General features: G+C 39.5%; 1 protein-coding gene across 3 annotated transcripts in view; it reads right to left on the bottom strand.

The window, feature by feature from the left end:
- LOC129245123 (locomotion-related protein Hikaru genki) overlaps positions 1-25,694 on the bottom strand; it is a 57,152-nt gene that overhangs the window by 6,852 nt on the left and 24,606 nt on the right. For 2 of the 3 annotated variants that reach the window (XM_054883123.1, XM_054883124.1), the window contains exons 3-6: positions 12,633-13,847; positions 9,368-9,592; positions 4,486-4,583; positions 107-443 (exon numbers count right to left, since the gene is read on the bottom strand). In XM_054883123.1, the coding sequence (XP_054739098.1) occupies positions 107-443; positions 4,486-4,583; positions 9,368-9,592; positions 12,633-13,847 (1,875 nt within the window). Of the gene's footprint in view, positions 1-106; positions 444-3,663; positions 3,739-4,485; positions 4,584-9,367; positions 9,593-12,632; positions 13,848-25,694 lie in introns of all 3 variants that reach the window. The other variant, XM_054883122.1, reaches the window with a different exon arrangement.

Genomic DNA, 25,694 nt, shown 5'->3' with positions numbered 1-25,694 from the left:
GAAGGAATGAGAAAGGATCAGTGTGATTAGAAAAAATCTATTTGGAGCACAAACATAGTGAGAAATGAGATGCTATGCATGTAAAAGCAAAAATTATTGTACCTACCTGTTGGATATTGCATGTACCAGCTAGTCCATGTCCACTCAGGTATACCACGCACGCGTGGATACATGCAATCGAGAAGAATTGAGCTCTGCGGCAATACTGCCAAAACGCCTGATGGCTCAAACGCACCGGAGCCATTAAATACTTTGATGCGAATGGAGGGCGCGCTATCGTCGGAGAAATTGGTCAGTAAGGTGGTGGGCACACAAGAGGGCATACGCGGTGCCCATAAGCCGTTCGAGCAAAGCACGCGAGACTCGCCAAGCAGCTTGTACATGCCTAGATCTTTGCAGCGTGCCTGCAATGAGTGTCCATGTGGCAAGTCCCAGCCGACATTCTGAGAGTTGCGAACGGATGGACAAATTTCATATTGTTTTTTTTTTGTTTTTTTTTTAATATAGGGTGATACGTTAAATATTTTGTAGAATAGAATATTCACGTTTGATTATGCATTTAAAAAGCAAAAATATTATCAGACGCAGACAGATAGAGAGAAATAGAGATAGAGAGATGAACAGAGAGACACAAGCAAAATTACAAATTACCAAGAGCAAGACGTAATGGCATACATACAAGACAGTGTGAAGAGTGAAAGAGATTGGCTGAGTAGGTGTGAGAGAAAGACATTTTCGGTAGTTGTGTGGCTGTGTTTTGTATGTCGTTGTGAAGCTTGATTGCTTAATTGTGGTCATACGAGATAGGGTGTTTTTGTGTATAAATCAGCTGTTGGCAAATAAGGACATTTAAATTTATAACGCGCGAGTGTCGTATAACAACAGAAGGTCTCTTCGCTTCGCCAACTGTCAGCAAATGGCGAATAGGTGAAGCAACAGGTATAAAAAAACATACGAGTATGTTGGTAGCACTGGAAAATATCGACCAAAGATTCCTTTTGTCTGGAAGCACTTAATGAGAATTAGTAAGACCGCATTCACAAAAGAAAGCATTTGTTGTTTCAACTCGTTAGTGCCGCTTCACACAGGGAAACATTTGATCCAGGAGGAAGGACGGGCGGGGAAGAGAGAGGGGATTTTGTATTCCGTACTGGCGATACGCATTGTGCTTCTTATTCGTACTATCAAATTAAAGTTGGCGGCAAAACAATTTTTGATAGTTGCGTCATTTATTTTCTTCTTTTGTGGTAGGAAATTTTGAGTTCTGTGTTGGTTTACAATCCGATGGAAGAAATCAACGATGACAAACATCAGAACGCTGCTTGGGAAACACTCACTTACTACAGTGGGCAAAAAGTAAGGTGAATTTGGTTGTAAAATGAAAAATCTTAATTTATTCTTGTAAATCAATTTCATCCCCTTCAAAATAATCCCCTCTCGATGAAATACACTTATGCCAACGATTTTTCCAATCCCCGAAACATGCCAAATAGTCCATTTCCGGTATAGCCATCAGCACCTTCTTCGATTCAGCTTTTATCTCCTCAATCGACTCGAAACGCGTTCCCCGGAGTGGTCTCTTGAGTTTTGGGAATAGCCAGAAGTCACACGGAGCCAAATCAGGCGAATACGATGGTTGCGGAACGATATGCGTGGAATTTTTGGCGAAATGGTCACGAAGAACGAGTGCAGTGTGAGACGGTGCATTATCGTGATGCAAAAACCAAGAGTTGTTGGCCCATAATTCTGGTCTTTTTAGACGAATTGCTTCACGTAAACAACGCATAACGCTCAAATAATATTCCTTATTAACAGTTTGGCCAGGTAGAAGGAATTCATAGTGCATCACACCACGAGAATCGAAAAAACTGTCATCATGACCTTTATTTTTGAACGACTTTGACGTGCTCTTTGATGGCACTTCTCTGCTCAATCAAATCAGACATTGTAAAAATCGAAAAATGCACTCTTGGTCGTTTGGTAAACACAAGCGTAAATATATTACTGATAATGACATTCACATGAAAGTTGGCCCAGATGTTATTAACAGTGCTGCCAACTCATGAAAAAAATAACTAGAGGGAAATTTTAATCCCGCGAAGTTTGTCAAATAAATTGACCTTACTTTTTGCCCACAGTATGGACTCCCAGGATTATTTTTGCTAGTAAAGTAGGTATGATTTAAAATACTTATGGGCCGTGTTTATGCTGAATTCTACATTTTCTATTTCCATTTTTAGCTACTTAAGTTAATTTTAAGAAGTTTTAGAAGAAGTTTTAGTTAATTTTTTTAGCTAAGTAAAAAAAAAATACATACTTATATATGTAAATAAAGAAAAAACAAAGTATGTATATTATTATTTAACCAATTCACTTTGCCTTCTTCATTGAAATATTTAACACACTGTAAGCGAACATTCTCCGCTTAACATTGCCATGAACTGCCAATTGCCAAACTAGAAGATCCTAAAGAAATAAACGTTAAAAGTAACGAATGTTGCCGAAAACAATTTTGTCCGTGTGACTGCGAATGAAACATCAGAAGAGATTTTCCAGTGTCTGCCTTCCAGATGTCTCTGCGTGTAAATCGGCACTAAGCATTTTTTTCTTCAAGTCATTGCTTGTGATGCTCGTGCCCTGTCAGCACTCAGTGTGTTCTCGTTCTGCTCGATGTTGTTGTTGACTGTGCACTAAAAACCAAACAATTGCAAGCAACGGAACTGCCGTGTGTGAACACGACGGGCAACACCAACAGAGAATTCGCAATGTTGAAGCAACAAAAGGCTCCCAGCTTAATGATGCATAACCATACCTGCTGCCAGCGAATATTGCTCGATAACTTTGTTGTTGCCTTCACATGCAAATGATTCGTCAAGTGAGCAGAGCACAGATACTGCGTGCAAAGAAGTGGTGAATCGAAGGCTCCCAGTGATCGTGAGAGTTCACTGGATAGGTGATAGAGATTTTATACTCTTTGCTTCTCACTACAATAACATGTGTGTGCGTGAGAGAGAGAGAGAGAGAGAGTGATGGAAAGAAAAGCCCGCTGAGAGGCAAACTGTGCCAACTACTGATTTAAGTTAAAAATGTGCTTGTTAAGTATGAATAACAGTGAAGAATTTACAGTGAAGAATTGTATGCTTGTGAACGATTGTGAATAGGGTCTTAAACAATATTAGCGATCCCACTTTATGTACAATATAACCAAGCGCATAGACTTTGACCTTGAAAAAATTGTGTTATGTAAGTGTAATGCTTTGTGAATGGCAATAAAGTCAGTACTCGGCTATTCAAGATATTCGTCGAAATGCAAAACTATATTACTTAAGAAAAATATTTTTTCACTACCAAAAGCAAGCATCATCTACTGTGAACCCTCCAACGGCAAGGGATCGACTACTTTTTGTCAGTTCACTACTAAAGTGCTCACTTAATTGTGTCGGCCTTGGCCATTTCCAAACCCAAAGTCGCTCGTCTACAACTAGCGCACAACGCTCACATGAGCATACACGACTCTGTTGCATCCATATACATGCATACATACATACTCATACAAGTATACTCAGTGAGTGTCATGGGCGAGTGCGAACGTTAAAGAGTGTGGAATAGGCGATTTATACCGATTGACTTGATGGGTTTTTTTTTTCAAAATTTAAAACTCACAATTTGTGTATTGGAAATAAAAGTCGATTTGGAAGTTCGATTGCGACGTGACCCTCTTATGGACGGTATCGGGGTCTGTAAGAAAGAAAATGAAATAAGACGAAAAAGAAATTTTGGTGCGCGCTCAATACACAAAAATAACGAAGTATACGAAGTAGAAGAGTGAGTGAAATAGTGGCGAATCGTGAATTTAGATATTAGATATGATAAAAAATAGATAAGTAGAACAAGACAGACGAGGCAGAGAGTGAGAGAGAGAGAGCGAGAGAGAAAGAGATTGTGAGCGTAAGAAGAGCATTAAGATGAGTGCAAAAATAAGTAAAAAAGATTGAAGAGCTTTCAAAACTATTGGCGAAGCATTCAAAGTAACTGAGCTTAAGTTAAACTTGTGAATAAAAAAAAAAAATTTTTTTATTATAGATGCTGGCGTTCCTCACTTCAAGTGGTAAATATTTATGTATATAGTAGTAGAGTATATCCACCTGTCTACAACTGTCTATACACAACAATATATAAATTCTTGTGAACGTCATTCATTTAATGATATTTTCCATACATGTACGTGTACAGAAGTTTGTGTGTGTATGTGTACGAAATGAGACTTTACATCTCGCTCATCACCTTAGGTATGCATATACCGTTGCAAGATTGAACATTTGTGAAAGTGCTTAATTTGAATGGAATGTGAGAGTGCCTGAGTGAAAGAGATGTAAAAAAAGTGTTATAGAAAAGTTTAACATTCCGAGAGATGAAACATATTTGCATAATGCACTTCCATTTGTGTGTGTCTTTTAATATTTTGGAAATTTCCTTTGAACTTACCACTGAAATATTTCGATAGCTCAATAGTAAATGCGGTGGAATTCGATTTACATGGCAACTCTTGTATAGGGGCTGAAATTTCACATTTCCATTATCATCTACGGCAATGCAACACAAAATTAGGAAAAATAAATAAAATATTAATAAATTTGTAGATAAATTACAGTTACACAAAATACATATTCAAGTTGAGATAATCAGTCCTACCACAGAATCCATTAATGCAAAATAGAAATAGAATCCATAGCATGAAAAATGTTACGAATTTTGTAAAAAGATACGAGGGTCGTATGAAAAGTTGGTGCAAAGTCAGAGAGATGGCACAAATAGCGTATAACGAGGTTATGTTTAGTTAGGAGCATCTCTTGGAAGAACACACACCAACTTTCAGCCATATCGAGGTATTTCTTGACTTTCGAAGAAGTCAAGTTTTTTCCTTTTCCGAGAGGAACGAAGCTTAACGCTTAATTAATGGCAACGAAGATGGGACTCACTCTCCACTGCTCGCTGAACATACGAGCTCATCGCGAACGTTGAGACATGATTGTTGCAAAGTAGATTTGGAGAGGTTGACTTTTACCTAACACACTTGCTGACCGACTGATTGACTTACTGAGCTGGTAGCTTCACCATATTGCCGCAACTGCCTTGAAGAGCTCAAAGATGCGAAGCATGTTCTATGCTACTGTCCTCGGTGCGAGCGCGAGAAGGTGCGAGGAGAGAACCCTGGCCTTTCGAGAACGTGTTTTTTACCGCACGATCAATCGTTTTTCCCAAACGCCTGAAGTGACGGACAGAAAAAGAAGTGGTCGTCCTTGCGTGATTCGAACCAGATCAGCCATAGAAGTCGTATGAGAAAAACTCGCAGAAAATTATGTCCAGGGAAATTAATGTATTGACCAGATCCATGCCAAGATTTATTAGAGATGATCTCCACATGAAAGCCTTCCGTCGCTCAACTGACCATCTATTGTCAAGGCGCTCGAAAAAAATTAGATTCCACAGATACAAGCAGCTTCTTCGGTGGCACGCGGTTAACGGCCATGAAAATATTATTTTCATTGTTGAGAAAATTTTCACTGTTGAAGAAGTTTTTAATAAGCAAAATGGCAAAGTCTATGCTAAAACTTTTAAAGATGCTATAAAAATTGTTCCAAGGGTGCAGCGTGGCTACCATCCAGCCTTCGTAATGGTTTGGTGGCGTGTTAAGACCGGAGCAAAAGTGTACCAAGGGCTGTCTTACTTGGCGTGGTGAAGCAGTTGAGCAGCGTTAGATCTTCCAATAAGATTCCGCGCCAGCGCATAAAAACCACCCAGCAGTGGTTCAAAGATAATATTCTTGGGTTCATAGCCGCAGCAGATTGGCCTTCTGGAGTCCAGATCTGAATTCATTGGACTAGAGTTTGTGATCAAAATGGAGAACATGGCCTGTGGAGGACTGTGGAAGAAATTTGGCGAGTCTCAAAAAATCTTTGCTTCGAGCAGCGTCGTAAATATCCATGGAAACCGTGCGTGCTGCAAAAGCTGAATGGCCTAATCGTTTGATGACTTGTATAAAAGCAAATGATGACCATTTCGAAATTTAATTTTTGAAAATTTAAATTTTTTTTTAATATTTACATTGTTAAATAAAACTAACTTTATTAAAAAAATGGATTTAACTTGTAACAGAACTTTTGGCAGAACTAAGTATAATAAAAAACACCATCGATATACAGTCTGTGCCAGAAAAAAGGAACCACGATTATTCATGAAGTACAGGGTGGGCCATATAGCGTTTGCTTTTGGAACCACCTATTTTTTGAGAATGGTAACACAAATGACATGTCAAATGTGTTCATAATTTACTTAAACGGCCATGTAAAATTTGCTTTTTGAATCGGCTATAAAGAAAAAACTAATCAATATTTTTTTAAACTTTTTTTTTATTTTGAAGATTGAACATTGTCATTTATGAATAAAAAATAATATCGTTCAAATGACTGCCACGACTGGCTTTACAGTAGGCCATTCGATCCACCCAATTTTTAAGCACAGTTCCGATTGTTTGCGCTCCAATTTCATGAATGGCAACTTCGATTTCGTGTTTTAAAGCATCAATCATCTCTGGATGGTTCGCAAGCATTTGTCCTTAACGGCTCCCCACAAAAAATAGTCCAACGGGCTTAAATCACAGCTCCGAGGCGGCCAATTGATATCGGAATTTTCAGCTGATTATTCGGTGTTCAAAAACGGTAGCCAAAAGTTCGAGTGTAACTTTGGGAGTGTGACATGTTGCACTGGCCTGTTGAAACCAAATGTCGTCCATATCATCCTCTTCAATTTTTGGAAACAACTCGTTGAGCATGTCACGGTAACGCTCGCCATTTACTGTAACCGCAGCGCCTCGCTCATTTTCGAAAAAAAAATGGCCCGATGATGCCGCCAGACCAAAAACCGCATCAAACAGTGACTCGTTGTGGATGCATTTGCTTCTCTACAGTAACGTGCGGATTTTCTGAGCCCCAAATTCGACAATTTTGCTTATTGACGTAGCCACCGATGTGAAAATCAGAAAAGAAGAAGAAGACTCACCACTTTGGAAATAGGTTTTCAATATTTACCAATTTTGTTCAAGCGTATAGCGTCCCATTTCGTAAATATCAAACCTTTAAGTAAATTATGAACACATTCGACATATCATTTGTGTTACCATTCTCAAAAAAATAGGTGGTTCAAAAAGCAAACGCTATATGGTCCACCCAGTGTAACATAATTTCGGCCCTTTCGATTGCGTGCGAAAAAATACCGTCTCAAAGCGCTTCGCGTGCTTTTCACTCATTTTTCTTTGGTTGCGTTAACGGGAAAGTTTTGAACGACACTAACTTGAGTTAAAACTGGCGTCGTAGCCCTTGAGTGGCAAAAAGCAAAACGAATCGATCCATTTTTTGACTTCATCGTAATTACGGAAGTGCTGGTCAGCCAGGCCATGTTGCATCGATCGGAAGAGATAGTAATCGGATGGCGCAAGGTCTGGACTATACGGCGGGTGGGGTAGGACATCCCATTTGAGCGTTTCTAAGTATGTTTTGACCACTTGTGCAAGATGTGGCCGAGCATTGTCATGTTGCAAAATAACTTTGTCGTGTCTATCGGCGTATTGCGGCCGTTTTTCTCGCAGTGCTCGGCTCAAACGCATCAATTGTCGTCGGTAGACATCCCCCGTAATCGTTTTATTCGGTTTCAGTAGCTCATAATACACAACACCCAGCTGGTCCCACCAGATACACAGCATAACCTTCAGGCCATGAATATTCTGCGCCGACGTCGATGTTGAAGCATGGCCAGGGTATCCATACGTTGCCCGACGTTTTGGATTGTCGTAATGGACCCACTTTTCATCGCCAGTCACAATTCGATGCAAAAAACCCTTTCTTTTGTGCCGTTGAAGCAGTTGTTCGCATGCCATAAAACGGCGTTCAACGTCTCTTGGCTTCAATTCATACGGCACCCAATGGCCTACCTTTCGGATCATTCCCATGGCTTTTAAACGTTTGGAAATGGTTGATTGATCAACTCCCAAAGTTTTTGCAACCTCTTCTTGCGTTTGAGCCGGATCTTGATCGAGCAATTCCTCCAATTCGGTATCCATGAACTTTGGCGGCGCACCCTCGCGTTCTTCGTCTTCCAAGCCAAAATCACCACTTTTAAAGCGTGCAAACCACTTCTGGCACGTTCGCTCAGCTAGAGCATGCTCACCATAAACTTCCACCAAGATACGATGACTTTCGGCTGCTTTTTTCTTCATATTAAAATAATGAAGAAGAATTCCCCGCAAAAACACATTATTTGGCACGAAATTCGACATTTTCAAGTGTGGTAAAAATATTGTTGTTTACGCTTCAAATAAAAAACTTATACTGACGTTTGTGCCTTACGACAGTAGCTCTCCAATGAATGTTTGGAAATGTGGATCGATGGAATAATAATCAAGTTACGCCATCTGTTGTAAAACCGCACGAACTTATTCATATATATTGAAGTTACAAGAAAAAAACCGTTTCTTTTCTTCTGACACAGACTGCATTTTGCTGCCAGTGAAATTGGTTGCCGCAACGGGCGGGACGGACCCATTGTGACGAGCCTATTACTTATCCTATCATCTTTGTTTGCATTCGTAGTTGTTCTACGATGGATTCTGTGATAGCGCTGAATAAAATCTAGAACTCGCAAATATTAATATTATTATTTGTATGTATGAGTATCATGTCGTAGTAAATGAAACAAAATGTGTGCATGTGGTGTATTCTCAGAAAACGTATTTATTTAATTTGCGTCTCATGCCTCCATCCATTGGCAAATACGCCTACGCTTGTATGCTTGTATGTTTCTTTAGAATGTAAGTATGTATGTATGGCTTAGAATGGCTCAATGTGCTACAGTTATGTACATATATCTTCGTATATATATATATATTCGTATATGCACTCGTATAAGTATGCATAACTATTTACTTATGCTTATTCGTATATAATTTTTTACTGCATTTCTCAATTCATAATTTAATATCTATGCAAGCTTTTTGTTTTTGGTGTTTTTATTGTAAGTATGTTTTCATTTAATTTTCAACATTTTCGCATTCGAGTGCATTTTTTGTAGTTGTGCAAATATTTGTTTTATTATTTGTATATTATATATGCGCCTACTTATCCACTACACATTAATATGTATGTATATGTATGTTTAAATTGCTTAATGGTTTGTGTATTTGCTATATCCATTTTTATTTTTTTGTTTTTGTTTTGGTTTTATGTTTTTGCTCTGTGTGTTCATGGCGTTACTGATAGTTTGATGTTGCTGTTTCATTATAAATTGGCTTGTGGCCCTTTGTTTTACCACTTACCCTCCTCATTGGTGGCGCACAACGGTCCCACCCATTTCCCCTTGACACAGCGTATTTTGCACAATCTTCTATCGCCCAATGGCCCAATTTCGCCAGGGAAACGTATTTCGGAGACTTCAGTGAATTGTTGCTGTATATCAACTTCCTCCTCTTCATCCTCCTCCTCATCCTCGTCTGTTTCGTCAGGATGTACAGGTGAATAGCCACCTTCTTCGTCGTAAATGCCTGAAAGTACACACACACACACACACATTAACATTTACATATAATAAAGTCGACGATTGTTGTGCGAGATTTGGCGGATGTTGGGCTATTGATTATTTCTTTGAAACAGAAAAGTAAAGCCAATATGTATCTAAATTTTCTAAAAGAGTGTTTCTACTTCAAACGAGCATTTCTTGTGAATACTCGTATACTATCATATATGCACATCCACACACACATTGTACATACAGTGGGTAACTTTAATTTGCGGTTTTTTATTAGATGGTCTTAAATTTGAATTATTCTTAGATAAAATTAAAAAAAAGTATTTTTCCTTAGATTGGTGTTCGCCATATTTATTTCAATTCAAAAGTATTTTAATTGCCATAAAAAAGTAGGACAAGAAAACAAAAAATAGTCAAAAATGCATACAACATTAATATCCCGTTTTTGAATACGGTAACAAAATAATTATGCAAAAATGCTTAAAACTAACAAAATTATGTATTATTTAGTAGGGGAAAATGGGGAGTTGTGAGACACAGGGAGTTGTGAGACATTGTTACCTTTCGGCATTATTCATTTGTTTACATTCGATTTTAATTGTCAACAAGTGTTCTCGATGCAATCTCACTTTTCAGCTAGCATTGGTCATATTTACACGCATTCGACGCGTCTCTCTAGTTACTGTGTTTTGGAATTTCTCGGTAAGTTTTTTTCATCATTTGGGGAGTTGTAAGACACCGTTTTTCTCGACGTTTTAACGCATCTTTCAGCAGCAATAATTTCAAGTTCATCAGAATTTGAAGAAGAAGAAGATTTTTGCATCATCTGCAAAAGTGCAATGCCGAAAAAGTTAAGCAGAAACAACTCCATTCATTGCAATGTATGCGCTCGAGCTGTGCACCTAAAGTGTGCCAATTTACGAACTGGTTATTATACATGTTCTCAATGCGAATCATCAGATTGATGGCATTGCATTTTTTATACACTTTTTTATAACAATTGTCTTTTCTTTATCATTTTTCATCTTAATAAAGAACTAACAACTAAAATAAGTCATTTTTATTGATTTAAACCATGGTGTCTCACAACTCCCCACATTTTTGTATTTTGTATTATATTTTATATTATTATATACAATTTTAATTTTAAGGAAAATTGTAGTTTTGTTAAATAGGCCTTACCAATAGCTTCCAGTATTCATTCACTAAAGATTCCATCGTTCACATATGCAGAATATTAAGATTTTGAGTAATACAGGTCCAAAAACAAAACCCGTCTCACAACTCCCCATTCTCCCCTACTTAAACCCACAGTACCCACAGGGCGGTGTACTCTCTCCCCTACTTTGGTGATTTGTTGTGGTCTCTCTTAATGATCTGCAGGAAATTGGACACATTTTAGCCTACGCGGACTATGTGTGCATATTCATCTCAGGACGATCACTCGAACTTTACCTTTCTTTTAGTTACCTTTCTTTAGTTCCCTTTCCAATGATTCCAGTGATTCTTAAAAAAAAAAAAGATTGATGTGCAAGATTTGGGTGGGTTATTCAAGTTTTCTTAAATCTATCTCCCAAAAATGAAAAAAATGCTATACAAATCTTATTATTTTGATTCAATTGATACAATTTTTAAACATTTTTATACTAACCTGTAAAGCTAAAACCCTTCTAACATCTGAGTTGATTTTTTAGAACAAATATTTTTAAAATCTGATTGTATTTATAAGACCCCGATATTTTCTTATACATCAGGGCACGTAAATCTTAATATTGATTTGATATATTTTGACGGAAGTCGTGAAGTAAAGGGTCTTTCAAAAAAGGGCGCCTAGATATTGTTTTAAGGGCTTATATAAATTTAGATTTCACTATTTTTATTTAAAATGCGGCTCTTAACAATTATGTGTGAAAAATTACATTATTGAAATGCCCACCAAGAGCACGTCTACACGTAGAATCCGCCAAACAGTCGATTCATGAATGCCTAATAGCTGAAAATGTCGAGAAGTTGAAAGTTGTTCAGCAACACTTTGCGCTACAGCAGCAATATTGCTAAGAGAACGTCTAGTTTTTGGTCTGCCAGTTCTTTTTCTATTCACAACAGAACCAGTTGTTTGAAATTATTTCACAAACTTTGTAATTGTCGACTTATTCGGACTATTATATTATTTCCACCAAAAAAATCACAAATTTACCGATATATTTTTCTTAAAGGTCGACCATTTTCAGAAGTTTCAATCATTTTAACGCGTTGTTCTAATCGTGTAAAATTACACAACTGTCAAATGTCAAAGATGACATAAGAAAAGTATCGTCTACTATTCGAAACTATTCACTAAAGACACCATCTGGCGCCACTTTTGAAAGATCCTTTATAATAGATTTCTAACACCGTTTCGAAAACAGTATCGACATTTTTGTATGCAGAGCTTATAAACTGTGGGATAAGCTTTGTAAGAATAGTCATAAGGAAGGAAATATTTATACCACTTATGAATCATTAACCCTAACACTCATTCCACCAGAAAGACACAAATGAGCAGCAGTGCGACATGCAAGTTTAAGTAGCAGGAAAATCATAGGGCAACAAACTGATGTCAGCAATGAGCAAACGCTCAGTTGCGACTCAATCACTCTGAAGCTAGAAAAAAGTTGAAAAAACAAATGTACTTTGCATGGGTAAACATAATATCTCCCCTGCCTTTACGATTCTCTATGCTTTCTTTTCTTTTCTTTCTATTGTTTTGTGGTATCATTAAAATTAAGGGATCAAGTTTGTGTCCAAGTGATTTGCGGTTGCCACACTATCTGACGGTTGCCAAACAATTGTACATAATGAACAACCCACAATCACTTCAGAAATGAGCAGAAAAAAGTGTGCAATGAGTGATGGATGGCATGATAAGAAAATATGCTAATAATGAGACAATGAAGAAGAGATTAGAGACGCCATTCATTCGGCTCACAATGGACAATATCAAGACGCATATCGTTCTCTTTGTTCAAACCGCCTCCACCCCCAACCGCTTAAGACGACGTCATGTTTGTACTCACCCTTATCCTTGCGACTTGTCGTCTTCGAGCTGGAATCTCCGCCGCCCTTGGGACGACTCAATGCGCCGGTTGTCTTGCCGGACTTGCGTTTGACGCGCTGCAGCGCCTCTGCGCCCGTCTCATTGCCATACACCGCCGGCACATCGCCATCGCCCGGCAGCTGCTCATCACTCATTTTAATGTAATTATTGGTTATGTTTTTGTTATTGCTATTGCCGCGCCCAATTTGTGTCGCTTCCAAGTCGCTATTCTCCGCCGCATTCACATTTGCTTCCAAATCATTGTAGTTGCCTGAACCCCTCGCAGCCATATCGGCCATTAGCTTCGATTCACCGATGGTAGCGCGTCGATATCGTGAATTTAGATTGAGATTTGCATTTTCCTTCAGCATACGCTGCTCACCACGCTTGTCCTCATGACTGTCGCCGCGTCTTCGATGATGTTGTTTTACGTTCGATTCTTTGTTTCGCGCCTGCTTCTCCTCCCCAATCTGTTTAGTTACATCTGCGACGTTTGCTTTTTTCTTCTTCTTCTTCGCCAATTCCTGTTTGCACTGCTCCTTGCTGCCATTGTCGGTACAAGTGGAATTCTTGGCTTTATTTTTGCGCTTCAACTTATGCAGTTTTAATCGGAGCTCAGCATTGGGTGTACCCGATTCGAGTATGTCATCGATGTGTACATAGTAAACATCACCCTCGGCGGCTAACTTACTGCCTCCCCACTTGTCGGTGTCTGATGATGCGTCCGGATCGTGATGGATCACCTGGCGCTTGTAACGGCTGCCACGGCCGCGTGTTTGTCCATTATCATTTTCAATACGGCGACGACGTCCTGTGCCGGAACGACGTTTCTTATTCAGTTTGCGGTTCTGGTTGCGTTTGCGTGTACCATCTTCGGAGTCGGCCGCCTCGTCCTCCTCGTCGTCGATGGCGGCGAGTGTGTCGTCAGCACCGTGCACCCCTGCCAGGCCGTGCTGGTCATCCAGATCGACTTGGTAGGGATTAACGATAGCGCTCATCTTATTGTCGTTGACGCCAGGCTGACGGGCGGTCAGATCTATGTTAATCCTTTCAACAAACTCTGCATCGGACGTGGTAAAGTCCTCGGGCAAATATATCTGAGTTGTCTCGAATTTTGCATACGGCTGCTCAGTGGTGGTTTCCGGTCGTATGACAGTGAAGCGAATGTCAGGCGCCTTGCAGCCAGGTGAAGCATCTGTCAAGTAATTGAACAGAATGAAAGAATAATTAATTAAAAGCATCGCATCAAGCAAAAAAAATTCTCGCTTATGTAATGAGCTAATAAAAAAGAGAAAAAAAAGAGAAAATAAGTGTATTGCTATAGAAAAACATTGTATTGCTCGCAGCAGGCACTCGAGTTAAAATGTACAGCAAAAGTGCAATTAATAGAAGTACCAACGATTAGCTTCGAGAGTCAATGATGAAACGCTCGAAGAGGGTGGAGAGAAATAGTAAAAAAGTATAAAAATTGGGTTAAGTGCTAGCCATCGAAACGAAGTGACAAAACGCACGTTGAGTGGCTGATGGAGAGAGAAATTTTGTTTATGGGGTGAAAGTAAATTCAACCAAAAATATTGTACTTTTTATGTGGATGCACTCAAATACAATATTTTATAATACTATTTAATTTCATTTTAATGTCTCATTCAAACTAAATAACTTACTTCATATCTGTTCAGGCAAGTTGCGCTATTCGCTTATTTTTTATTTCGCTAAGCCCATGCCTGCCATTTTTAACCTGCTTATGCAATAACTGTAGCTCTATAAATGTATGTATACATCAATTGGTATTACGAATATGGTTACAAGAAAAACTGCCTACAGATGGGAAGAAAATATTCTTGTACCAATATATATTTTTTTGTCGGAACAGACCAGCAAGTACAGCACTCAGACACAATTAAGTCTATTGTACTGCACTCAGGTTCCCTTTTTCATTTTAAATCTCCTAATCTCCAAAAATTCAAGGAGCCAAGGAGGTGGCTTCCTAACACATCAGTGCCAAAACCTGACTCTAGCGAAGGCCGGACAAACGCACAGAAGTGATCCGCCGTCTCGTCCTCCTATCCACATGCTTGGCAGAGTACACTGTCTGAGATGCCCACCCTTTCCATGTCTTCGCCCACAGAAAGTGACCCGTCATCAGTCCAACCAGCTGCTTACAGTCCCTTCTGCTTAATGACAGGAGGGTTTGCGACAGTCGATTGGACATGACAGGTAACATCAGTTTAGTCCATATGCAGCCTCTCTCAGCCTGCCAAGCTCGTTTGTGGCTTGCAGTAACCCATTTGCTAACCGTGGCTTTGATGGCCGCAGAAGGGATTGGCAAAACGGGCTCTGGGTCAAAGAAGTTAGCCTCAGAGCCCATCTTAGCGAAGGAGTCAGAGGTCTTGTTACCCACGATACCCACGTGTACCGGGACCCATGTTAGCATCAGGCTTTTATGTTTACCGGCATAGTTCAGCCTGGATTTACAGGACTCGATTACCCCTAATATGGTTAGGGGGCTGTCTAAGGCTATGAGCTCAGCTTGGCTGTCGCTGCAGACACATATAGATCTGTCTCTCCATCGGTTTTCCACAACAAAGTTCATCGCTGCTTGAACAGCAGCCACCTCCGCTTGAAACACACGTTCCAAGGCAAATTGCAGTTTTTCCCCGCTGGATTCCACGTAGACCCCAGAGCCGGAGCCGTGCTCGATCCTGGAGCCATCCGTGAAAATGCGAAAACAGTGTCTGCCGGGCTCATTTTCTGAGTTTGACCACAGTTGAGCCTCTGGTAGCACCACACAGTAACTCGTATCAAGCACGACTCTGGATGACATGGAGTCAAGGGGCATGGCGAGGATCGTTGGATCGAACTCCATGCCTACTCTGTTGTCCAGCGCCGGACAGGAGCCGTACCAATTCCCGTTGTGTTTCAGCCTGCAGATGCCCTTCAAGGCCTCTCCTTGGATGAAAGCATCAAATGGTGGTAGACTAATCAAAGCATCTAAAGCCGGGCCTGAAGTAGTCGGAAAAGCTCCGACGCGACAGATGCTCACAGTGGGTTGTAGACTAGTCCTCCTGACTCCCACGAGAGAGAGTCTACTCATCCAGACCACTGATGCCTAGGTGGTAATAGGTCTTATCATAGCCGTGTAGGACCTTGCTAGGAGAAAGACTCCACGTGCTCCCAAAAACACTTACTTAATGGCAGGAGACTGTCAGTCCTTTGGATATCTTTGTTTCAACGTGTGATTTCCATAGGAGTTTACAATCGAGGATTACTCCAAGATATTTAATTTCTTTGGCTAGATGGATTGTGACTCCTTTTCGCTTATGCAGAGTCCAACAAGCTTCCTCCTTCTGGTGAAGAGGACAACGCCAGTCTTGGTGGGATTTGCCGATAGCCCATTCGTACAGCACCAAGTGTCAATCATACCCATATCAAATACATAAAAAATGTGATAAAACTAAGTACGAAAACTATAGAGGCTGCTGATTACTTGCTACAAAGTATTTTGCAATAGTCTCTACACTAAGCTAAATGAATATGCTGAAAAATTATCGGCGACTATCAATGCGACTTCAAGGCGGAGCGATCAACCATTGACCGGGTATTTGAAAAATGTCACGAATACAAAATTATGCTTTGTTGTCGTTTTAGAGACTTCAAACAAGCGTTGGACAAACTTAGTTGAAATCATATTGAACATCATTAAAAGATGTTAGGCACACCTTGCAAAGTAGTTCGCCTGATTGGCATAACTTTAACAAACACTTGAGCAAAAGTGAGAATCCAAGAGAACGCCATCAACCATCGCAAATGTAAACCAGGGAGAAGCGCTTTTATCACTGCTTTTCAAGCTGGTACTACACGCTGTTATAGCTGTTATAGCTAATATAGACCCCGGAGGCACAGTCTTTTGCAAATCTACACAAATTTGTGTCTATGACATCGTAATTATAACCAGAAAGAAACAGAGTTTAGAGAAAACCCCTGCTCCGACTCCCGGTTCCAACTTGGAATCGTCAGTGTAAGCTTCGATGCACATTTTCCCCTCGAACCAATCCTACCCATTTGGAAAGATTGCCCTAGCACGACCCTTAAACTCCAGTTTGCGGATAGCGAGATCTGTTCGAAGTTCGGGGAAATACGGTGTAAACTGCCCGAAAAAGCTAATATGTCCATTGAGAGGTCGCCTCGAGAGGCCAACATCCTTTAACCTGATTGCACTTTGAGCTCCGATGGAAATAACGTATAAGTCGATGGGAAGTAAGTGCAAAAGGACATTCAGGACAGCACTAGGGCAAATTTTACATGCACCGGTGATGCCAATACATGCAGTCCTTTACACACTCTGCAGTTTAGTGATATTATAGTCCTTCTGAAGAGCTTCCCCCCAAACCAGGCAAAATTGGCAAAACCACTGCGTCGAGCCGAATGAGTCCCCATTTTTTACCGAACATAGATTTGCAGGAGTAGAAGGCCAACTGCCCTTAATTATTAAAAAACTAACTATGCAGAATTATTATTATATAAAATCTATAGTTTCACGGGCTTATACAATTTTTTCTGAACAACTTTTACCGTTTTTCGGACATTATGCGCTTATGTGCAATTATTTATTATCGCAAAGCAAGAAGCTCTAATGCGTATTCGATACTTTTTAGTTGCCACTATAAAGGTTTAATTTTAACGTATTCACTATGAGTATCGTAAAGCAAGAAAATATGGCAAAGAAATAAACATAAAACAGAAATCACATTGAAATGAAGATAAGCATAGAAAAGCCCTAAAGGATATGTTAAGTTATGTAAATTCCACCTTCTCTGGCCAATTTGGCCAAAGATGTGCAAACCGAAAGTAGCGAATGCAAATGGCATGTCAGAGGCTGCAACATTTAACTGGTCTGGACACTTGGTGCATAAATCACCATTTGTTGTTGGCCAATATGTGCTGCACAATACCGTAAGTGTATACATATCCGCATATCTGTTTATAATAAATGCACAAATAATGCATGAATTATATTTTTTGTTCAGTTTCTGAGCTTTGTTGCATTTGGATTTGATGCATCCATAAACAGCCCCATAAGTGAAAGAAACAGCATTTGCCACCAGTTGTTGCCAAATCTTGGATTTTGTCTAGCATCTGCTACATATTCGATTTACTTTCTTCAACACAGCTGAAGATGCGCCCGCCTTTGCCACAGTGTCGGTGTCAGATGTTAGGGCATGTGAAATAAATGTGTAGGTAAATATGTACATAAAGGGTGTTATTTAAGAGATGCAGAATTATAATTGGAAAGGTAATACAACAATGTTAGTACAGATGCCATCCAACGGGCGTTGATAGACCTAGAGGTGGACAGTTGCATTAGTAACTGGGTCATCTCTATGCTAGAAACCAGGATCATCAAAGCTAATATGGGTAATATCAACATAACTAAGAAGGTCCACAGGGGCACTCCACAGGGGGGGGAGTATTATCTCCACTTCTTTGGCTATGTATGATCAGCAAAATCTTGATAAAACTTAATAGAGGTGGGGCAAAAGTGGTGGCGTACGCTGATGATGTGGTGCTAATGGTGTCAGGACTGTGTCCCAACACGATCAGTGGGATTATCCAAAGGCGAGCTTAACTCTTGGGCCACAGGATGTGGCTTAAGGGGGGAAGCTGGTCTAGAGCGCAAAAAATGGGCATATTTTATGAATTTATTTTGACTCAACAAAGGAATCAATCGAAAATCTGTGAAATAGGTTTAATAATATAGCTTTCATGGTACAAATACAAAATTTTTCGTCTGAATTAATTTCAAAATGGCCGCTGTCCAGCAGTTCTCCTAAGGCGCCTTTTTTCTAGTGGGTCCATTGCCGAAGACGTAAACTCCTTAATTTTTGTCCTGGATCAAAAAATAAAATTTTTTTAGTTTCTATATAACAACAGAAAGAGACGTACATACGTAGGATTTTTTCGATATTTTGTTTTTTCGCGAAATGGTGCACGTTTGAACAAAAAGTTACAATTTTCACTATAAAGAACGACATAAAATTGTTGATTAAAAAAAAAAACTATGTAATATAAATAAAAAATCCTACGTACGTCTCCGGAGAAAGGTATTTCGAATGTATTGTCAAAATTTCGTAAGAATCGGTAAAGATTTGTTCGAGTTATGTCTTCGGCCAGTTTAAAAAAAGTGATTTCGAGAAAAACGCGTTTAAAGTTGTAAGTAGCGTTCGGGGCATACCTGCGAAGCACTGCCGTCGAATGAAAAATTTGGGCATTTAGACATTTTTGCTGGCATCCCTCATTTGGTATATTATTTCTAAGACCCTAAAGCACCTTTTAAGACAAAAAAAAATTTTTCGATTTTTTCAAAATTCTAGACCAGCTTCCCCCCTTAAGTTTAAACCCGCGTAGAACAGAACTTATGCTTTTTACCACCAGATACAAAATACCAACTTTTACCCTACCAAATATCAACGGACAAACTCTTTCACTTTCACCCAGTGCAAAGTACTTAGGGGTAATTCTGGATTCCAAGCTTAGCTGGAAATTAAATATCGAAGAACGGGTAAGGAAAACAGAAATTGATTTATATGCCTGTAAACGTATGCTTGGAAGAAGATGAGGTCTTCAACCTAAGCATACATTATGGCTGTATAAAGCGGTTATACGATCTATTCTATCGTATGGCTCGGTAGTTTGGTGGAAAGCTCTAGGGAGAGAGTACAATACCAAATTACTCGGCAGAATACAAAGATCAGCCTGTGCAATAATGGTCGGTGCAATAAGATCTTGTCGTAGAGAGGCTCTCAATGCACTGACACACGTTATTCCAATAGACCTACATATAAAGAAGACGGCAACCATGAGTGCATTTAAGTTAAATGAAGCGGGTCGCTGGAAAGAAAAAACTTATGGTCACGCTAGTCTATTGTTGCGACAAGTTCAGTTAATCTCGGTGAAGACTGACTACATTGTCTCGACGGTAACCAAAACCCTAAAGTAACCTTAATTTGGGTCCCGGGACACCGGAACATAGAAGGTAACGAAAAAGCCGATGAACTGGCAAGAAGGGGATCTGCCATGAACAACGTTTCTGCAGAATCGGTACTCACACCAATAGGTGCAGTCAAGAATGCAATTTCCCTAAAATACCTTCGAATCGCAGATTGTAGATGGAGAGACCAGACGAAATGCAAAACCAGCAGGGCGTTATGGCCCACCTACAACCTCAAGCAATCGTCGACATTGATAAACATGAAACGACGGTACGCTTGTAGACTAACGGCAGTCATAACAGGCTTCTGGTCTATCGGAGAACAAGCCGCCAAAATGGGCATCCCTCACAACACATACTGTCATAGTTGTAAACAACCGCAGAAAAAGGAAACAATCTTCCATTTCCTCTGTGAATGCCCTGCCCTATGGAAGCACAGAATGCTAACCCTGGGCAAACCGCTTTTCGAGAGTCTCGAACAACTATCTGGCATAGACGTCAACAGCCTAATAAGGTTCCTAAACCGCACAGATTGGACATAGTCTTGCTGTAAGTAACTGTTAAACAAGTTGGTAACGAGGATGTGGCAACAAAATGGTGCGGAAGCGCTATTTGGATTCTGGATGAATCACCACTCTAACCAACCAACCAACCATTAGGAAAATGAGAGTTTTCGTTTGGTAGCGTAAAAATATTGTCGATTGAAAATGATTTCGGAAAATGATTACACTGCTCAACAGCTTGTCTGATGATTGGGTTGTGACATTGATCTTAATCCAATTTTTTATGAGGATTTCAAATCTGTAACTGAAATGTCAGCATCAGCACTTGTTGAAAAATAACGACACACAAGTCCTTTTATAAAAAACACTAATATTTAAAGATAATCATATTTTATTTAGTTTTCAAGTTGAAAAAAAACTTTCGTTTGTTTGATTTTCTTTTTCAAGCTGAACGCAGAGAACAACTGTTCTCAATACTCCAACATTAGTCAGCCATCATGTGTGCGTTCCAGTAGCCTTGATAGCGTTCCTCCAGTGTACGAAAGTCTTGGTGGAACGGCTCTCCTTGTTCTTCGCTTAGATCCGCAAGATTGGCAGGGAAATAGTGTGATTATGAAGAAAGTGCAACTTGAGGCTCATGGTAACAAGGCTTTAAAGGTGACTCTTTAGTTTTTCGACGTGTTGGGAATAATCAGAACTTTTTTTTATTTCGCAAAAAATTTTCAACAAACCGAACAAACTCATTCCATGCGTTTTTCTCGATCTCTGCCATAAAGTTAATGAAATTTAAGTCTTTTATTAAAGATCTTATCTGTGGATCATCAAAAATTCCCGCTTTTATCTTTTCTGTACTAAGTTTTGGAAACTTTTTGGATAGAAAAAGAAAACAATTTCCGTTTTTATCAAGATCGTTTACTAATTGTTTCATAAGCCCTAGTTTTGTGTGTAATGGGGGTAAAATTATAAGATCCTTTGATGCTAGAGGTGGGCTTATCACGTTCTGTTGACCGGGAACTAGCGCTTCTCGAGTGTGCCAATCTGTTTTAATCTGAGGTTGTGTTTTGGCTCTACTGTCCCACAAGCAAAGCAAACAGGGATACTTTGTGTAACAGTTGTAAATGCTTCTGTTTTTTAGTAGAATGTGCAATAGGCAACGGTCCACATTTATTCCCATTGTGCAAGAGAATGCATTTTAGACTCCGTTTTGATGAGTCCATCAATGAACGCCACTCATTAAAAGTGGAATTTTGTAATCCCATTGTAGCCATTAAATCAGGTATATCTTTACAAAATACAAAGTCATCTTCTTCAGCAAAATATTTCTGAAGATTTTGTTCTCTTGTGCGGTAATAAGAAATTTTAGTTTACTTTGTTACTAAGTTTCTTTCTTTTAGCTTAGAAGCCAAAAGTTCAGAAGCAGACTTTGATAGATCCAAGTGTCTGATAAGCTCGTTTAAATCATCTTGGTTGAATCGTCTTGGCGTTTCCAGGTCATATTCAAAGTCTCTATCCCTACAGTCAGTATTCGCCTTTAAAGGCAGAGGCTTCTCCTATGATGGACAACGGACGAATTTCTTAACATTTGTCCAAGTGAGCCCTTTAGCTAGGGCAGCCATTTAACCTAACCTAACCTCCTATGATGGACCAGCTTGTGGTTCTGGTGATATCTTAGGGCTTAAAACACGTCTATATGCTGACTGTATGCAAGGATATTTGGCGGCCGCCGTAGCCGAATGGGTTGGTGCGCGACTACCATTCGGAATTCACAGAGAGAAAATAGGTTCGAATCTCGGTCAAACACCAAAATTAAGAAAAAGATTTTTCTAATAGCGGTCGCCCCTTGGCAGGCAATGGCAAGCCTCCGAGTGTATTTCTGCCATGAAAAAGCTCCTCATAAAAATATCTGCCGTTCGGAGTCGGCTTGAAACTGTAGGTCCCTCCATTTGTGGAACAACATCAAGACGCACACCCCAAATAGGAGGAGGAGCTCGGCCAAACACCCAAAAAGGGTGTAACCGCGAATTATATATATATATATATATTTGGCTCGATTTTTCCGATTAATGCCAGTTATGTTAACCAACCAAAAATAACAATCGTCGTGGTGGTTCGCGGGTTCCTTCCAGACCATAGCAGTTTCGTACCTAAATCTATTCCTTTTCCTATTTGTCCACAGGCGTGAAAACTCAACGCATGTTTTGCATGCCTTTTGAGGCATTCAATACTTATTTTTCATTTCCTTCGGGTGACCAAAGTAGTTTTTGTAAGTCTCAATTGTCAATTAATAATGGTGTCGAAACCCCTTTTTTTTAATTTTCCAGCAAACGAGCAAACAAAAATTAATGAATTATTAACGAAAGCTATATCTCATAAACAAGAGGTGTCACAAATTAATTGAGGGTATATTAAGAATCAGCGACGTCAAATTAAAAACCTCAATCATCAGATAAAAAATGCAATTTTGGCCAGTTTTATTAGCAATTATTACAGAAGCACCTCTGCAACATGTTTTGACTATTTACTTATTTATTTTTCAATTTCAATTATTTTTTGTACAAAAATATAGTTCAATCTATAACAAATATCAAAATAATTCAGGTTTCAAATTTTCTACAAGATTTATAAAAAGATTTTATAAATTCTACAAATTTTCCGGCTGGTTGATGTCCTTGTAAGAGTAAAGGCTGACGTCGCCGCTATTTTAAAGATGCGATGGACGAGGCAAGACAAGAAGACCATTGGACCTGGTGACGTCTACTACAGCTGTCATGTAAAGGAGCGCAAATTTGGTGTTGGGCTTTTGTGCACACCGGTGGACAAGCGTCTCGCAATAATTCGCATCCTTTTCGGGAAGGACCTACAGTTTTACGCCTCAGATGGTTTTTTATGAGAAGCTCTTTCAAGGCAAAAATATACTCGGAAATCTTCTCTCGAGGAATTTATAGTTGGAGGATTTGTCTCTCGGGACAAGGAAAGTTTCCAGAGAACCAAGTCTTCGGGAATATTCAAAAGTGGCCCGATAATATTAACTTTGGGAAAATAAATCCATTATTCCAGCCGAAAGCCTCCGATGCTAGCGCTGCACTACTTTCAGTTTGTATAATTATTTTATTGTTATGTAAACCTTTATAAAATAAAATAAAAAATAAAATAAATCCATTATTTTTGCGTAGAATTTTTCTGCAAATGGGCGATGCTAGGACTACTAACAGCCGGTCAACTTCAATTATTTCTGTGATTTTATCGATATTAAAATAAAAACATTTTGTTTAACATCAAAAATGCCTGAACGGAATCGATGAAACCACAATTGTTACATTATCGGCACCATAAACACCATGCACAAGTTCAGCAGCCTGGCTTAGATTTTCGCATTTTCGCCAAATAATATTCAACGTTTTTTTAAATTAATATTTTTTTCTTTTAAGCGCCAAACATCCAAAAACTATGATCACTTCTCTACTTTGCCCATGATTTTTATGGTGACGTTGCACTGTGCAACGCCAGTTTTTGTGGCGTATGCTGTTGATTTATGAGTTTTCGTCTATTGGGGGTTAAGTTGAGAATGAACGTTTGAATGACTTCCATTATCTCACACTCTTGCTTTTCCTTGTACATTCCATTCCATTTTCATTCAACTTTTATTGTTGCATTTTTGTGAGAAAATATTTCCATATGTATGCTTTTTTCAGGTTTCGACTTTGCGTTTTTCACTTTGCAATTTTTTCTAGTCGTTTACAATGTCTGACGCTACTCGCTTGCCTTTGCCTGCCCATTTGCAAATTTTTTGGTTTACTACATAAAATATTTCTATTTCTATTTCCATTTCTGCTTCTGTTTCTATGGAAAGTTGGTACCTAATCTCAACGTGCAATGGAATTTTTACTTATTTAGTGGAATTGTGTGCAGAATTTCTCTTTGCTGAAGAATATTATCCAAGAATTGGGGGGAATAGTTATGTCTTTTCAATTAGCACAGCATCACCAATCAAACTTTTGATTCTTATGAGCGTGACACTATCAGCTCTGCTACTATAAAACAAAAATCAAAAATGCATCATATGTTGGCACTTTGAAGACTGCTTGAAAGGACTTTGAATACTCAATTCGTTTTGCCCAACTTTTATTGCTTTTTGTGGCAAATAAACAACAACAGCACGAAAACGCGCTCAGGAAGTTAGAGAACTAAGATACTCGTCTCCACTCAAAGGCTAGGCAGATGCACAACAAGTGTTTCATCGCCTCCTCATTCTCACGGTAGGCAGGACAAATGGAGATGTAAACACATTCAACTGTTTGAATCAACGAAAATGATGAGTACGTTGTCCAATAACTTGTTTGCAATTTCATTTGTTCAGTAAGAGTACATTCTGAGATTGAAAACACAACAAATTTAGGCCCGTTTTCGTTGCATCTGACACAGCGTTAAGCGAAATGAGCACCCATTCTCAGACGAAGACTTCGACAGTTGAGAGCGGTAGTGCTATAAAAACCTCTGAGCCAAGAAAACTCAGCTGCTGAGTTCACTCTAACCCGACAGTCAGATATATCACTCACTCAGTGTGAACTAAAACTCTGAGTAAAGCAAATCTCTAAGTATTGTAGTTAAGTTTTGAGTTATATTTTCGAAGTCGCCTCTCTCTTTGACAAAGTAACGATGTCTATGCAAATAGAATATAAATGCAGAGTACATGATAAACGGTTTACTATACAGGGCTAGTTTACTGGGACGGCAGCCCTTGGACCCTATGGAAAATTTCATGAAAAGGGTATTGTCCTGCAAGCGTGGTCGTGGTGGTCATTTGCCTGATGTTATTTTCCACTATTAACGGCATACCTTCCTCTTTATAATGAAATAAACATCCGATCATTTATATTAAAAAATAGCATTTTTCTTTGAATATCAAAGTAACACCTCCTATTAAAAACCCTTTATTTAAAAGGGCAAGCATTACATCGTTACGCATGTTGTTATCTTTGCAGTAACTTTGCCCTACCAATCCAGTGTAAATCACCGGTCGTCTTGGTCTAGCTCATCTAACGGCAGGCCGAGGAAACACCATGTTTCGACAGGTTGGGTCCAGAGGGAGAGGGGTGTTAGATGAGTGGGTTTGACGGGGCATGTGAAAAGGTGGTTAGTGTCGTGCGGGGTGCCTTCCCATGCAGGACATATGTTTAGTATGTCGGGGTCAATTCTGGATAGGTAGGACTTTAACCTGCTAAGGAATCCAGAACGTAATTGTGCCAAGGTTACGCGGGACTCTCGGTGAAGTTGGAGCTCCTCGTCTGCAATGTATGGTGGTTGACTCCGATGTCGGCATTTGGGGGTTGGGAACTTAAGAAGGTGGTAAGAGTCTCCCGTTTAATGTCGTTAATTGTCTGTCTGTACACTCTCCGATCCAGTAATTCTGTTTTGTCCTAGGTCGCGTTGCCGTAATTAAGGAGGTGCCTCCTGACATATCTGGGAGGTGGCTCAGACTCAAGCAGGTGTCTGCATGGCTGGGACCTGTGGTAACACCCTAACAGGAACTGCTTGCTGAGCAGTTTATTAT

The sequence above is a fragment of the Anastrepha obliqua genome, chromosome 4 (genome assembly GCF_027943255.1).
Source record: "Anastrepha obliqua isolate idAnaObli1 chromosome 4, idAnaObli1_1.0, whole genome shotgun sequence".
Classification (NCBI taxonomy): domain Eukaryota; kingdom Metazoa; phylum Arthropoda; class Insecta; order Diptera; family Tephritidae; genus Anastrepha; species Anastrepha obliqua.
This window is presented reverse-complemented; position numbering and strand designations above follow the sequence as displayed.